The sequence below is a fragment of the Aquarana catesbeiana genome, linkage group LG12, assembly GCF_042186555.1.
Source record: "Aquarana catesbeiana isolate 2022-GZ linkage group LG12, ASM4218655v1, whole genome shotgun sequence".
NCBI lineage: Eukaryota > Metazoa > Chordata > Amphibia > Anura > Ranidae > Aquarana > Aquarana catesbeiana.
The window spans coordinates 207,019,706-207,032,016 of record NC_133335.1 but is presented as its reverse complement, the minus strand read 5'-3'; the positions used below and the strand labels follow the sequence as shown (position 1 = coordinate 207,032,016).

General features: G+C 41.6%; 1 protein-coding gene across 2 annotated transcripts in view; it reads right to left on the bottom strand.

Annotated features, from left to right (window-relative positions):
- Window positions 1-527: 527 nt before the first annotated feature.
- Window positions 528-12,311, bottom strand: part of LOC141113455 (protein-glutamine gamma-glutamyltransferase E-like) — an 82,427-nt gene continuing 70,643 nt past the window's right edge. For both annotated transcript variants that reach the window (XM_073606554.1, XM_073606555.1), the window contains 3 exons: window positions 9,743-9,900; window positions 8,364-8,497; window positions 528-1,737 (listed from right to left, as the gene is read on the bottom strand). In XM_073606554.1, the coding sequence (XP_073462655.1) occupies window positions 1,581-1,737; window positions 8,364-8,497; window positions 9,743-9,900 (449 nt within the window). In that variant the 3' untranslated portion in view covers window positions 528-1,580. The remainder of the gene's footprint in view (window positions 1,738-8,363; window positions 8,498-9,742; window positions 9,901-12,311) is intronic.

Sequence of the window (12,311 nt, the reverse complement as noted above, 5' to 3'; positions counted from 1 at the left end):
ACCCCTGGGGACAAGGCCCCCATCTCCCCTAGGGACGGGGACCCCTTTTCCCTAGGGACAGGAACCCCGTCTCCAGACCAAGCTGGCTGGCAAGACTGGCGTCAGCCACACTTGGGTGCCAGGATGGTGGAAGGGGCAGTAAAATCTGAATCCCCAGCGCATGCTCCCTCAGGGTAAACTGGTATTGTATTCGTGAATCACCTTAAAGTGACTTAAACCTGTACTGTTATTATTACTATGCTAGGATTATTATTATCTTTATTTATTAGCAGGTGAATGCGGCCCTCCATGCATTCACATACATTGAATCCGGCCCCTAAGTGTAAAAAGGTTGCTGACCCCTGATATACAGTATACTGTACTTTAAGCATTTGGAGAGGAATTGCTCCTATGTATCTGCAGCTGCAGGGGTCATTGATGGCTTGTTTTAAACATCTTTTACTGATTGTTAAGATTATGGTTACATGTTTACAATTTCAGTTTATTATAAAAGTAAAACGATAAAAGGTTAAGATAACTTGAGAATCTGAAAGTGAAAATTTTCAAATTTTATTTTGACATTTATCAGTATTGATAACAGAAATTTGCTGTATTTTTGCAAGTGTAGTTCCAGGTAGCATTTTCTGCAGGTGCGGTTATTTTTCTTTTTGTAACACTAAATGTTTTGCTTTTTAATAAAATTATATTAACGAATCTAAAAGCAAAATATATTACATGTTCCATTTTTTTAATCAAACAAATTATACATTAAAGGAACAAGTACAAGTATACAGTGGGGACGGAAAGTATTCAGGCCCCCTTTAAATTTTTCACTCTTTGTTATATTGCAGCCATTTGCTAAAATTGCCACAATTTTGTCTCTGAGCTCTTTAGGCAGTTCCTTTGACCTCATGATTCTCATTTGTTCTGACATGCACTTTGAGCTGTAAGGTCTTATATAGACAGGTGTGTGGCTTTCCTAATCAACTCCAATCAGTATAATCAAACACAGCTGGACTCAAATGAAGGTGTAAAACAGTGATATGCAATTAGCGGACCTCCAGCTGCTGCAGAACTACAAGTCCCATGAGGCATAGCAAGACTCTGACAGCCACAAGCATGACACCCAGAGGCAGAGGCATGATGGGACTTGTAGTTTTGCAACAGCTGGAGGTCCGCTAATTGCATATCCCTGGTGTAGAAGAACCATCTCAAGGATGATCAGAAGAAATGGACAGCACCTGAGTTAAATATATGAGTGTCACAGCAAAGGGTCTGAATACTTAGGACCATGTGATATTTCAGTTTTTCTTTTTTAATATATCTGCAAAAATGTCAACAATTCTGTGTTTTTCTGGCAATATGGGGTGCTGTGTGTACATTAATGAGGAAAAAAATGAACTTAAATGATTTTAACAAATGGCTGCAATATAACAAAGGGTGAAAAATTTAAGGGGGTCTGAATACTTTCCGTCCCCACTGTATATAACAGAAATGACATCTAATAAAGTAAATGATCTCTTTATTTTCAGAGAATAACTAACTACCAGTGGGTTCTGAAAAAAATAAATAAAACAAAAAAGCTGTTATTGCAGCCAAAGTTATGAAGCAAGTTCTGACACTGACAGAGCTACAAATTCCTTAATATCCTTATATCTGTCACTTGATAAATTGAATAACAAATGTTTGTGTCCGGATGCAAAAGGCTTGATGTCCATAGTAACAGTCATCGTTTTTCCGGGTTCCAAGGTACCAACACTGTAACGATAAACAGATAATAATATAATTAAGCAGACAAGTAGTTACATAGTAGGTGAGGTTGAAAAAAGACACAAATCCATCAAGTCCAACCTATGTGGCATGTTGTGTAATGTCTCATAACAGGTTGTGTTATGGCCTTTCTATGAAAATTCTCATCCATATATTGATTGGCATGACGAATGTTGTTTGATTTGACTTCAAAAATAGTTTTCTTCTAATATTTGATTTTGGAATAAATGGACTTTCCCAAATGAAAACCACATTCACTGTTAGAAATTTGTTCATGCAAGAAAAAGAATTCTGTCCTGCCTTTTCACATTTTATCTTCACTTCAGTCAAAAGAAAACATCAATTGGACCTCACTAATGATTAGAAAATGACACAAACTTAAAATGAAAATTTTCAATCAAAATTCCGCTAGTGTATGGCCAGATTAAGTAATACTTGTGATGCTGTGATCCAGAGGCATAACTAGAACCTTCAGGGCCCTGGTGCAACTATGAAGGGCCCCCCTGCCTCCGGTCCGAGGCCTTGATCCTGGGGCCCTTTACTCCCACTGTGAGACCCTTTATTACGGTCGAGCAGCAGGCCAATTTTCTGCCATCTTGGGGTCCCTTCATGGTGGCAGAACACCAGAGCCCAGTCTCAAGTATGACCTTTGCGACCATGATAGTTCTGCCACTGGTGTCAGTAGTTTTTATTTTTGTTTGTTATATTTTGTTATTATTATTGTTTACCATTTTATTTGTATTTTTTTACAATTTTCCTTTTTATTATTTTTTACATATTTTTTAGGACCCCTTTTGGGACAGAGAAAAGGAACTAAGGACAGATTCATCAGTCCCTTTCTCTGCAGTCTCAGCTGCACAGAATGAATGAACAGGAATAACAGATTTACCAGCTCCTTCCACGCTCTCCTTCCTGACAGATCCCCCGCAGCAGCCGGCGGGAGGGGGAACCCAGCAGCTCTGCAAAGGGTGGGGGGGGGGGGGGCAGGTAAGCACACAGGGGCAGCAGGGCAGGGATAGGGAGGCGGTGGGAAAAGCATGTGGAGGAATTAATGCCCTTCATTTCCCTCCTGCAGCCAATGAATGTCTGCAGGAGGGAGAGGAGGAGAAGCAGGCATTCTGCAGCTGCATGGAGGGATCAGTTCCTCTACATGCAACCACCCCTCCACCCTCCTATCCAGGAATACAGGGGGGCCGCAAGGGCCCCCTGGAGCAGGAGGCCAGGTGGCAATGGTGACCCTTGAGAACCCTGTCAGTACGCCCCTGTTGTGATAATGTAGCTTAAGCCAGAAAAATGCAGTGACAGCCTTACATGCAGACATTGCAGTCACTAGATGGCAAACTGGTTACATCAATTTACACTGAAATACTCTCTAACAGAGGAAAGGGAGTGTGAGCGATGCTGGCACAGTTTGGTCCTGGTGGTGTTTGGGCAATGGGCATGGGCAATGGCCTGCAATACACGTGGCAAAGTAGCTCATGGGCCATTTCAGCGGGTTGCGGGTTGCAAGTTTTTTACTGTGCGTTTTGCTGCATTTTTTGCTTATTTTTTTCACGTCACAAAATGTGTGTTTCTGTGTTTGGGTTGCCATTAAAGCTTGACTAATTCGTTTTAGGTGTATAAAGGTGGTCATACACTATACAATCTGATTGTACAATCTCTGTACAGTTTCCTTTAGATTTACCAAAACTATGGAATAGGATGACCCACCTATTTATCCATTTACTCTGTATCCAATCAGGCAGGCCCTTGTACTACATCAGCAGCTTCCAACCCGTGGCCCCACAGAGTTTAGCATGCATCCCAGGCCTGTCCGGAGGGAGGCTGGGGATACCATGCAAACATAGTAGCTGTGGCAGCTTACATTGACAAGCTAGGCAAATGCACGGATGGAGGGATCCCAGGATGCTGTGCAAATCTAGTTGCAGGGTGTGTGCTGGTAAACTGCTTCCTGTGTCTTAGAGCCCTTTCACACTATCAGCGTGGCCACATTAGCGTTAAAGTGCCTCTAGTTTTAGCGGCGCTTTACCGCCGTTTTAGCAGCGCTTTTCGGCCACTAGCGGGGTGCTTTTACCCCCGCTAGCGGCTGAAGAAAGGGTTAAATGCGCCCAAAAAGCGCCGCTGCCAAAACAAACGATTTGCAGGCGCTTCGGCAGCGGTGCCAATTCATTTCAATGGGTAGGGGCGGTAGAGGAGCGGTGTATACGCAGCTCCTAAACCACTCCAAAGATGCTGCTTGCTGCTTTTTCTAGCATCCTGCAAGAGCACTGCCCCAGTGTGAAAGCCTGAGGGCTTTCACACTGGGGTTGCAGGGGAGGCATTTTTTTAGGCATTTTACAGGCGCTATTTTTAGCCCTTTAGCGCCTGAAAAATGCCTAAAGTGTGAAAGGGGTCTTACTGGTTTCTATGTCCTAAATCTACATACCAGGAACTCATTAAGTTTTTTTATGGAACACAGCAAGGGCTAAGGTAAGGCTTTGTTCTACAAATTAAAGAGAGCATTTATTTTTCTGCAACTGAGGTACATTAATGGTATTTTGTTACATACATACGGAGCTGGATGTTAGGGGAAAAAAGGTGAACGTAGCCTAATTGTAGTTACTGCCTCCTTAAAGTGGAGGGCCACCCTGAAAAAAAAAATTGCACCAAAAATCCTAAAAAAAAAAAAAACATTTGAAAAAAAAAAAAAAGTTTAAACTTACCTAAACCCTTGTTGCTAGGCAGTCTTACTAATCTGCCTCTTCCTATTCTGCGGCGTGTCCTGTTCCTTGGTGAGTGGCCCCATTGCCTTCTGGGAACTGTGTGTGTTCCCAGAAAACCACGGGGGCATTCACAGAGCGCCGCTCGCGCGTGCGCAGTAGGAAACTGCCAGTGAAGCCACAAGGCTCCACTGCCTGTTTCCCTTAGTTAGGATGGCGGTGCCGGGACCCGAGAGCCGAGGGACGGGTCGGCGTCGGGCGGCTGACATCGCGGGTACCCAGGACAAGTAAGTGTACTTATTTAAAGTCAGCAGCTACAGTGTTTGTAGCTGCTGACTTTAAAAAAAAAATTTCCCTGGCCGGAATCCCGCTTTAACATAACACACATTTGTATGCCTATCAGCCTGAAACTCCGCAAGGGTGGGCATTGAGTGATGCCAAATTAGAGTCATGGCCAAAATACTGGAAGATTTTGTGGCATTGTTTGATATGCCAATGGAAAACAGTGTGTAAAAAAAATGAAAAACCTGAAAATACACGGGCAACAAACAATAGTGGCAATACACAGTAAACAATGTGGGCAACAAACCGTCATTTACCGCAATACACGGGCAGCAAAGGGGCAATTGTGATGTTAAGTGAGAAAACAACATGTGATAAGTGGGCAAACAACAAATGGGCAACCGTAACAATATACTGGCAGTCAACAAATGGGAAACCATAACAAAATACTGACATGGATAGTAGACATTGTTGTTGGAGTTGATAAATCTCATCTCCATGCAGCTTTGTTGTAAAACTAACATATAACATAACTAACCACCGTTAGCTGTGTAGATTCAAGAGATCATAAAGGAGCTAACAAATGCTGACTAGGCAGGCAGGGCCACTGACTGTTCTTTTAATGGGAAAGCCACTTTGAATAATTATAGCATGACCCTCTCTGTATTTATTGGTAACACATAGCCCTGCTGGAAACAAATAGCGATGATCAGAATTTCCGGTGTATTTTCTCAACAAAGCAAGCCAAAGCCTGAGGCCAAGGACAATGATAAGCTTTTATGACCTACTGGACAAGTCTTTCTTAATGATGGATCAAGGGTGTGATTGGCTCAGATATACAAATAGGCATGGTTCAAAGATGGACAAAGACCTGGCATGTATGGCTTTTTTTAAATGAGAAGCTTGTGCTAGTGTAGAGAGTAGACCCTCTCCTTTCTTGACACCTTTGCCCTGTTCTCTTCGTTTTAATCAAAATTCAATTATCTACATACTGTACATCCGTAATAACTCCTAGTTAAGATCCAGTTGTCCTTTAATAAAATCAAGGTACCCAAAACTTCACACATTCTTCATTCTCCTCCCTCTACATGCACAAATCTCTTAACGGCCAGAGATACAGTAGGTGAAAGAGGAGAAGAAGAAAGGACAGCCAATACCTCCTCCCGGCATTCCACCTGCAGTGCAAAGCATAAGCCTCAACTACGACCCACTGAGTCACTGGGAGTAGTGATGCTGATGTATTACTCCAATCAGTAAACTGGCAGGCAGGCCAAAGGGAGCTTCATGCAACCTTGACCCAGCAATTGCATTAAAGCGGAGTTCCACAGTTTCTTTTAGATTAGGCCGGGTTCACACCTATGCGAATTAGATGCGGGTTTCCCCGCATCCAAGTCGCATAGCAGGAGAATGTGACCGGCTCCCTTTGGAGCCGGTTCACATATCTCCGTTGCGGCTGCGGAGCGCACTGCACAGAAACGCTGTGCGTCTTTGGCTCCATTTCAGGGCCAAATTCAGGCATAATAAACAGACGCTTACCTGTCCCATGGTCCAGCGATGCGGCCGCTCGAAGCCTCTGTTCTCTCCCCCTCCTCTCTGCCGGCGCCGACATTGAGAGTGTGGGCACCCGGCTGTGACAGTTTGCGGCTTCACAGCCGGGCACACACTGCACATGCGCGAGCCGCGCACTATGCATGCGCGAGCTGCACTGTGCTTCGTCAATGGCCAGGCAATGTTCTGGGACCTGTCACGTGTCCCAGAACATTGCCGGGAGGGAGGGGCCGCCTAGGAATCACCTAGGTGGTTAGAAGCCCGGAAGGAGGAAGTGGGACAGGAAGTCCCACTCCAAACCAGGTACCCAGCCAAAAAAATGACATGCCAATTGTGGCATGTCAGGGGGAGTACTTAAAGCGGAAGTTCCATTTTTGGGTGGAACTCCGCTTTAATTAGCTGGAGTCTCTGGACCCATTCCAAAAAGTTTCCCAGGAAGTCGGAACCAAGGATAGAAAAAATGTATGAAAATTCTCATACGACCTTTTATTTTGTTATTTGTTGTTCTGATCATGCGCAGTCTTTTGTATCTGATATTTCTCATACGAAAATCAAAAGAAAATGGTACACATTAAACGTTTGTTCTGTTCCTGTACAGGAAAAATGTCGGCGTTTGTCCCTTCAGAAATTTTCATTCGGAAGGTCAGAATCGGCTGTTGAAAGTTGTGTACACACTATCAGAAAATTGTACAATCATTCCTCGAATGAATATGTTTGCCCAATTTTGTTATAGTGTGTATGGGGCTTAAGAGTATAGCTGCTGTTGTATCTCATTGATGAGGGTAAGTATTGAAGGAAAGAAAATGTGGAAAAACTGCCATCAATATTTATGCTAGATCTACACACACATCTTTAGATGCTCAGTTACTCAGTTAGCTGCAGTCACCAAAAGAGAGAAGCAGGGGCAAAGGACTTGTCACCTGTATTGCCTGTGGTCCACCTGCAGCTGATCTTTTTTATATTGCTGACCTACCATGTGTGGAGACAGTCATCATGGTAGAGGCAGGGCAAAGGAGAACAAAGCTGTCCTACCTCATGATGATCTGCTGACTGGGAAGGGAATATTTAAGAAGCAGCAGGTAAGAATCAGTAAGCACAGACCCATAGACTGGATGAAGAAAAAGCAGGGAGATCCTTGTACTTAAGTCCCCATGTATAGCTTCCTCTCCAGCAAACTGAACAGGGAGCAGCACAGTAGTGACATTATTAAAGTGTTACTAAAGACAAAACTTTTTTTTAGTTTTGGATAGAGTGGAGGATTCACCCTCTCTATTTGTCCTGTTTACCATTATCAATAAAATGGAAAGTAAAAGAAAATCCCAATGTTTGGGTTGTCCCCAGAAAAATAGAGGGGAACTCTTTCAACGGGGACACTGGTTCTGGTGACCTGGGGGTCCTCAATGAATTCCCTTAATTTGCAGGAATTTCCTCTCACTTCGTGTTTGACTATGGGACAGGAAGTAAAAGGAAATCTCCCCAATGGAAGACACAGGAGTTATAACCTTCCCGTAAGCTATCCAAAAGTAAAAAAAAAAAAAAAAAAAAAAAAGGTTGTGCCTATAGTTCTACTTTAATTTCACTCCAAATCCCATGAGACTAGCACAGGCAACAGTGCCTTAGATTATATACCACTGCAGATATACATCTATTGTATGAGGCTCAAGGCCCAATATTGCCTAAGCATAGGAAATGCACTTTTTCTTAAGAAGGGTATAATACAAATGACAAAATCTTTCATAATACTGATTAGACACTTTTAACATTTCTAGATTTTCCCTATCAGGTGGGCAAACCTTCACTTTTTGAGTTCTGGTTCGCTCTAATTGTAAAGAGTGGATTGCTGGGACAAACAGCTTCCTATTATGTTACAGGTAGTATAAAGCAGAAATCAATCACACATCATTGAAGCACTATGCAATTAAGTGACATTAATTACTACATGCTACTTATGTAGCCTAAACCAAACAAAACTATTGGTTCTATTTGTTTATGTATAAATACGTAGATTTTTTGCTAGCAATTGTAGCAGTGTAAATGATTACCAAAAAAACCCAAAACATTTTTCATCTGCTATATAGTACTCACCTCTTCTTTACTACATGTTCTGTTAAACCACTACCCTCTGCTGTGAGCACACAATTATTTACTGGGAGATGCAGAGGATTTGTAAATTTAACTTCAATAGCTGTTGATTTGCCCACCTCGACTGGTCCAATAGCCTGACAGATGAGAGGGCAAAAGTTACAATAGCACAGATGAAAATATTTACTAAATACAACAAAAAGCTAAAGAAAAAAACCTGGGTCCAGCATACAATAAAGAATGCTGAGATGATGGGTTCAATTGACCAAACACTAAAATGTTAATTTGGCCAATTAAAGCTGTGCTCACTTCAGTCTATTTTCTTTGTTATTTTCCTGCATAATAGAAACAAAGAATGATTTTGTCTGTGAAACCTCCGGAGCCAGTCAAGATAAAGTGGTTGTAAACCCCATTCATGATAGTTGAACCAAGCAAATATATCTGTAATGTCTACTTTTCTCTATCCAAAGCTCTAAAGGCTGTTTCTCTCTGGTGCTTTGTTCCTTTGTTATTAGCATGTGTCACTTCTGAGAAATTGTCTGACACATGAGATAACATGAGCTGAAAATTTGGGACAGGCGGAAGCTTAGAGGGAGATTAGCACTGAGCTTGTCTATTCACACTACAGCTCTATATGTTCCTTCAGTTCCTTCAGTTCCTTTCCTCTAATCAGCTCACATACAGTGTAGGCCTATTCTCCACATCCACCCCTATGTGCTGCTGTAAGAGGAAGAAAATGTTTTAACATGATGTGCACTTTCTAATGAGTGTAGAGAGCTGAAGACAGTAGATATACAAGTAAATCATATGTAAGGGGATTTGTTTTATCTCTGTGTATCATCTGAGGCTATTCACTTCCCTGGGTATATGTGAGGGTTTACAACCACTTTAAATCCAGATATGGATATTTTGTACCATATTACATTGGCCCAGCTTGGACCAGTGCAACTATGAATGTACCATACCTGTAGCATCCCTCTAGAAACTGGAAATCACTGTAGTAAACACCCCTACAACAGTGATCTCCACTTTCTTCTGGATCCTGTGCTGAGTGGCTGTTGCATTGTGAACACAGGTGGTTGCTCGCTTGGCCATGCCAAGCCGTGTCCATGCAGAGAACACTTTACATTTTCTCAATGAGACGGATGAGGTGGAGAGGCAGGATAGTGATATCACAATCTCCACCTTCTTCAACCAAAGAACACTTTGCATTCATTGGAAAAATAAACACACATACTGTAGTTAGGAGAGGTGGGCATAGTGTACAACATAAAAAAAGTATAAATGGCTTGTTCATAAAAAACGAATTGCTAAATTTCTTAAACTAAGACTGATTCAGAATTTTAAAACATGTTTACAAGTGTAAAAAAAAGGAAAATCACCTGAACTATGAGATTTGGTTTCTTCAATGTAATAATACCTTCCACCATTAGATCACCCCAGCCTTCAACTTGACACACTGCTGTCACCTTGATCATAGAATCTGTTGTCAAAGCTTTTTCATATTCAGAGTATTTCACATGAATTGGGATCTCTTTGACTAAAAAAAAGATGAAAAGTAACAGAAGATTTAGTTCCTTTACTGATGACAGGTACTCGCTTACAAAGCCTAATAATCTGATATTGAAAAATATTCTAGTAACAGCTGCTATAGCTATTCATGCACTAGAAGACTGTACTGTTCTAAGCTGGCCACATTTGTTACAATTTGCGTATACAACCTTCTTTAGCTTTGTCTACAACTTTAACATGATAAAACCATTGGTTTTTCATGTTAAAAATGAAATGGCTTGTGTAGAGATGTGCATTCCCTGCTAAAATCTAAAAATTGTCATTCATTTATAATTAAAATGAATCTGTTTTGTCATGTACGCAATATAGAAGTTTGGCAGGGATGCCAAGCCTATCTGTGTCTTCAGATGTGGTCAGGCTTTTGTGCTCAGATTTCTTAAAGAGTCATCTGCTCCACAACTTGGTCAGGACGTTGGATCTTCAGATGTGTGTCTTTGTCTTTCTTACCTCATTACTTTGGTCTTGTCCATGTTATGTTCATATCATCATCATTTGATAGTCTTCTTTAAATAGTCTTTTTATACCCACAAGGGCTTTTCTAGGGCTTTTTGACAAGATAATAAAACTAGCACAAAAAGCGGGCAAGTTTTCAATAGCAATTAACATAGTTCCATATTAAAATTAAAGAGGACCTCCTACAATAAGCTAGAAATAAAAACACTTTTAAAATTTAATAAAAGTTTTGCTCCATTGCAGTTCTCCCCTGCAGTACTTATTTTACCGCAAAAGATGTCCTCAGTCTTCTGGGTTGAATGACAGTTAGCATCATTCAACCCACTAACCATCATGAGCCCACTCCAAGCTTTGTTACTCATAGTGAAGCAGAAGCAGCATCGTAACAAGCTTATCTGTCTGTCACTCTGGGGGATATTTACTAAAACTGGTGCACTCAGAATCTGGTGCAGCTGTGCACTGTAGCCAATCAGCTTCTAACTACAGCTTGTTTAATTAAGCTTTGACAATAAGACCTGGAAGCTGATTGGTTTCTATGCAGAGCTGCCCCAGATTTTGCACTCTCCATTCTTATGCCGCGTACACACGGTCGGACTTTTCGTCTACAAAAGTCCGACAGCCTGTCCGACAGACTTCCGACGTACCTTCGGCGGACTTGCGGCAGACTTTCTTACGAACGGACTTGCCTACACACGACCACACAAAAGTCCGACGGATTCGTACGTGATGACGTACACCGGACTAAAATAAGGAAGTTCATAGCCAGTAGCCAATAGCTGCCCTAGCATGGGTTTTTGTCCGTCGGACTAGCACACAGACGAGCGGATTTCGGGGTCCGTCGTACTTACGACGTAAAGATTTGAAGCATGTTTCAAATCTAAAGTCCGTCGGATTTGAGGCTAAAAAAGTCCGTTGAAAGTCCGGAGAAGCCCACACACGATCGGATTACCAGCCAGCTTTAGTCCGTCAGCGTCCGTTGGACTTTTGTAGACGAAAAGTCCGACCGTGTGTACGCGGCATTAGTAAATCAACCGCTCTACCCTTATCAGCATTTTTATTGTCCACGTTTTTTGCTGTGCTTCAATATAGTTCATATGCTTCTTAGCATGTTGCTTTTGTTTCTTCTGCCTGTTGGTCAATGAATCCAATAGTGAAGGCCATTTGCTTACTTTGAAGAAAAGGCAAAAGTATATACTGTAGTAATCTGGAGTTTGGAAAAAAAGTTTTAGTAAGTATAGTTAAGTCTTAAATTTGATTTTTTTTTTTGTGTGTAAACATAACCAATGCCTTGGATGCTTGCTCCAAGGTCCTGCCAAGAAACTATCTACCTAGATTTCAGACATGAACAATTGAAAAGTCATGCTGTTATTGGGGTCATTCTTCTGGTTAAATAGGTTGATATATTGTGGCAAATGGAAATAAATTGTAGTCCGTTAGCTTTCTAACAAATTAAACACAGTGAGGTTGATTTACTAAAAGCAAATAGACTGTTCACTTTGCAAGGGAAATTTCCCCAGAGCTTAGTAAATGAGGTAAAGCTCTGCCGCCTTCCATCATCCAATCATGTGTAAGCATAATGCTGTTGCTTTTAATTTTCTTTACATGTGATTGGGTGTTTGCAAGCGAAGATTCATTTTGCAAAAATGTGCAACTTCCCTTGCAAAGTCTGTTTGCCTTTAGTAAATCAACCTCATTATGTCAACACATTTGGGTTGATTTAATAAAGGAGTAGAGTAAGTAGACTGTGTCCACTTTATCACCCAACAATGCGCAAGGCAAATGTACTATTTTTTTCTATTCATGCCATGACTGGCTATTTGAATGGAACAGGCATTCTCTGGGCTAACTGTACTTTCTATTTTCTTGTAATTAAATACTATAATGAACAGGCTTCAAGGCAGTGGCTATGTAACAAACAGAAAAGAC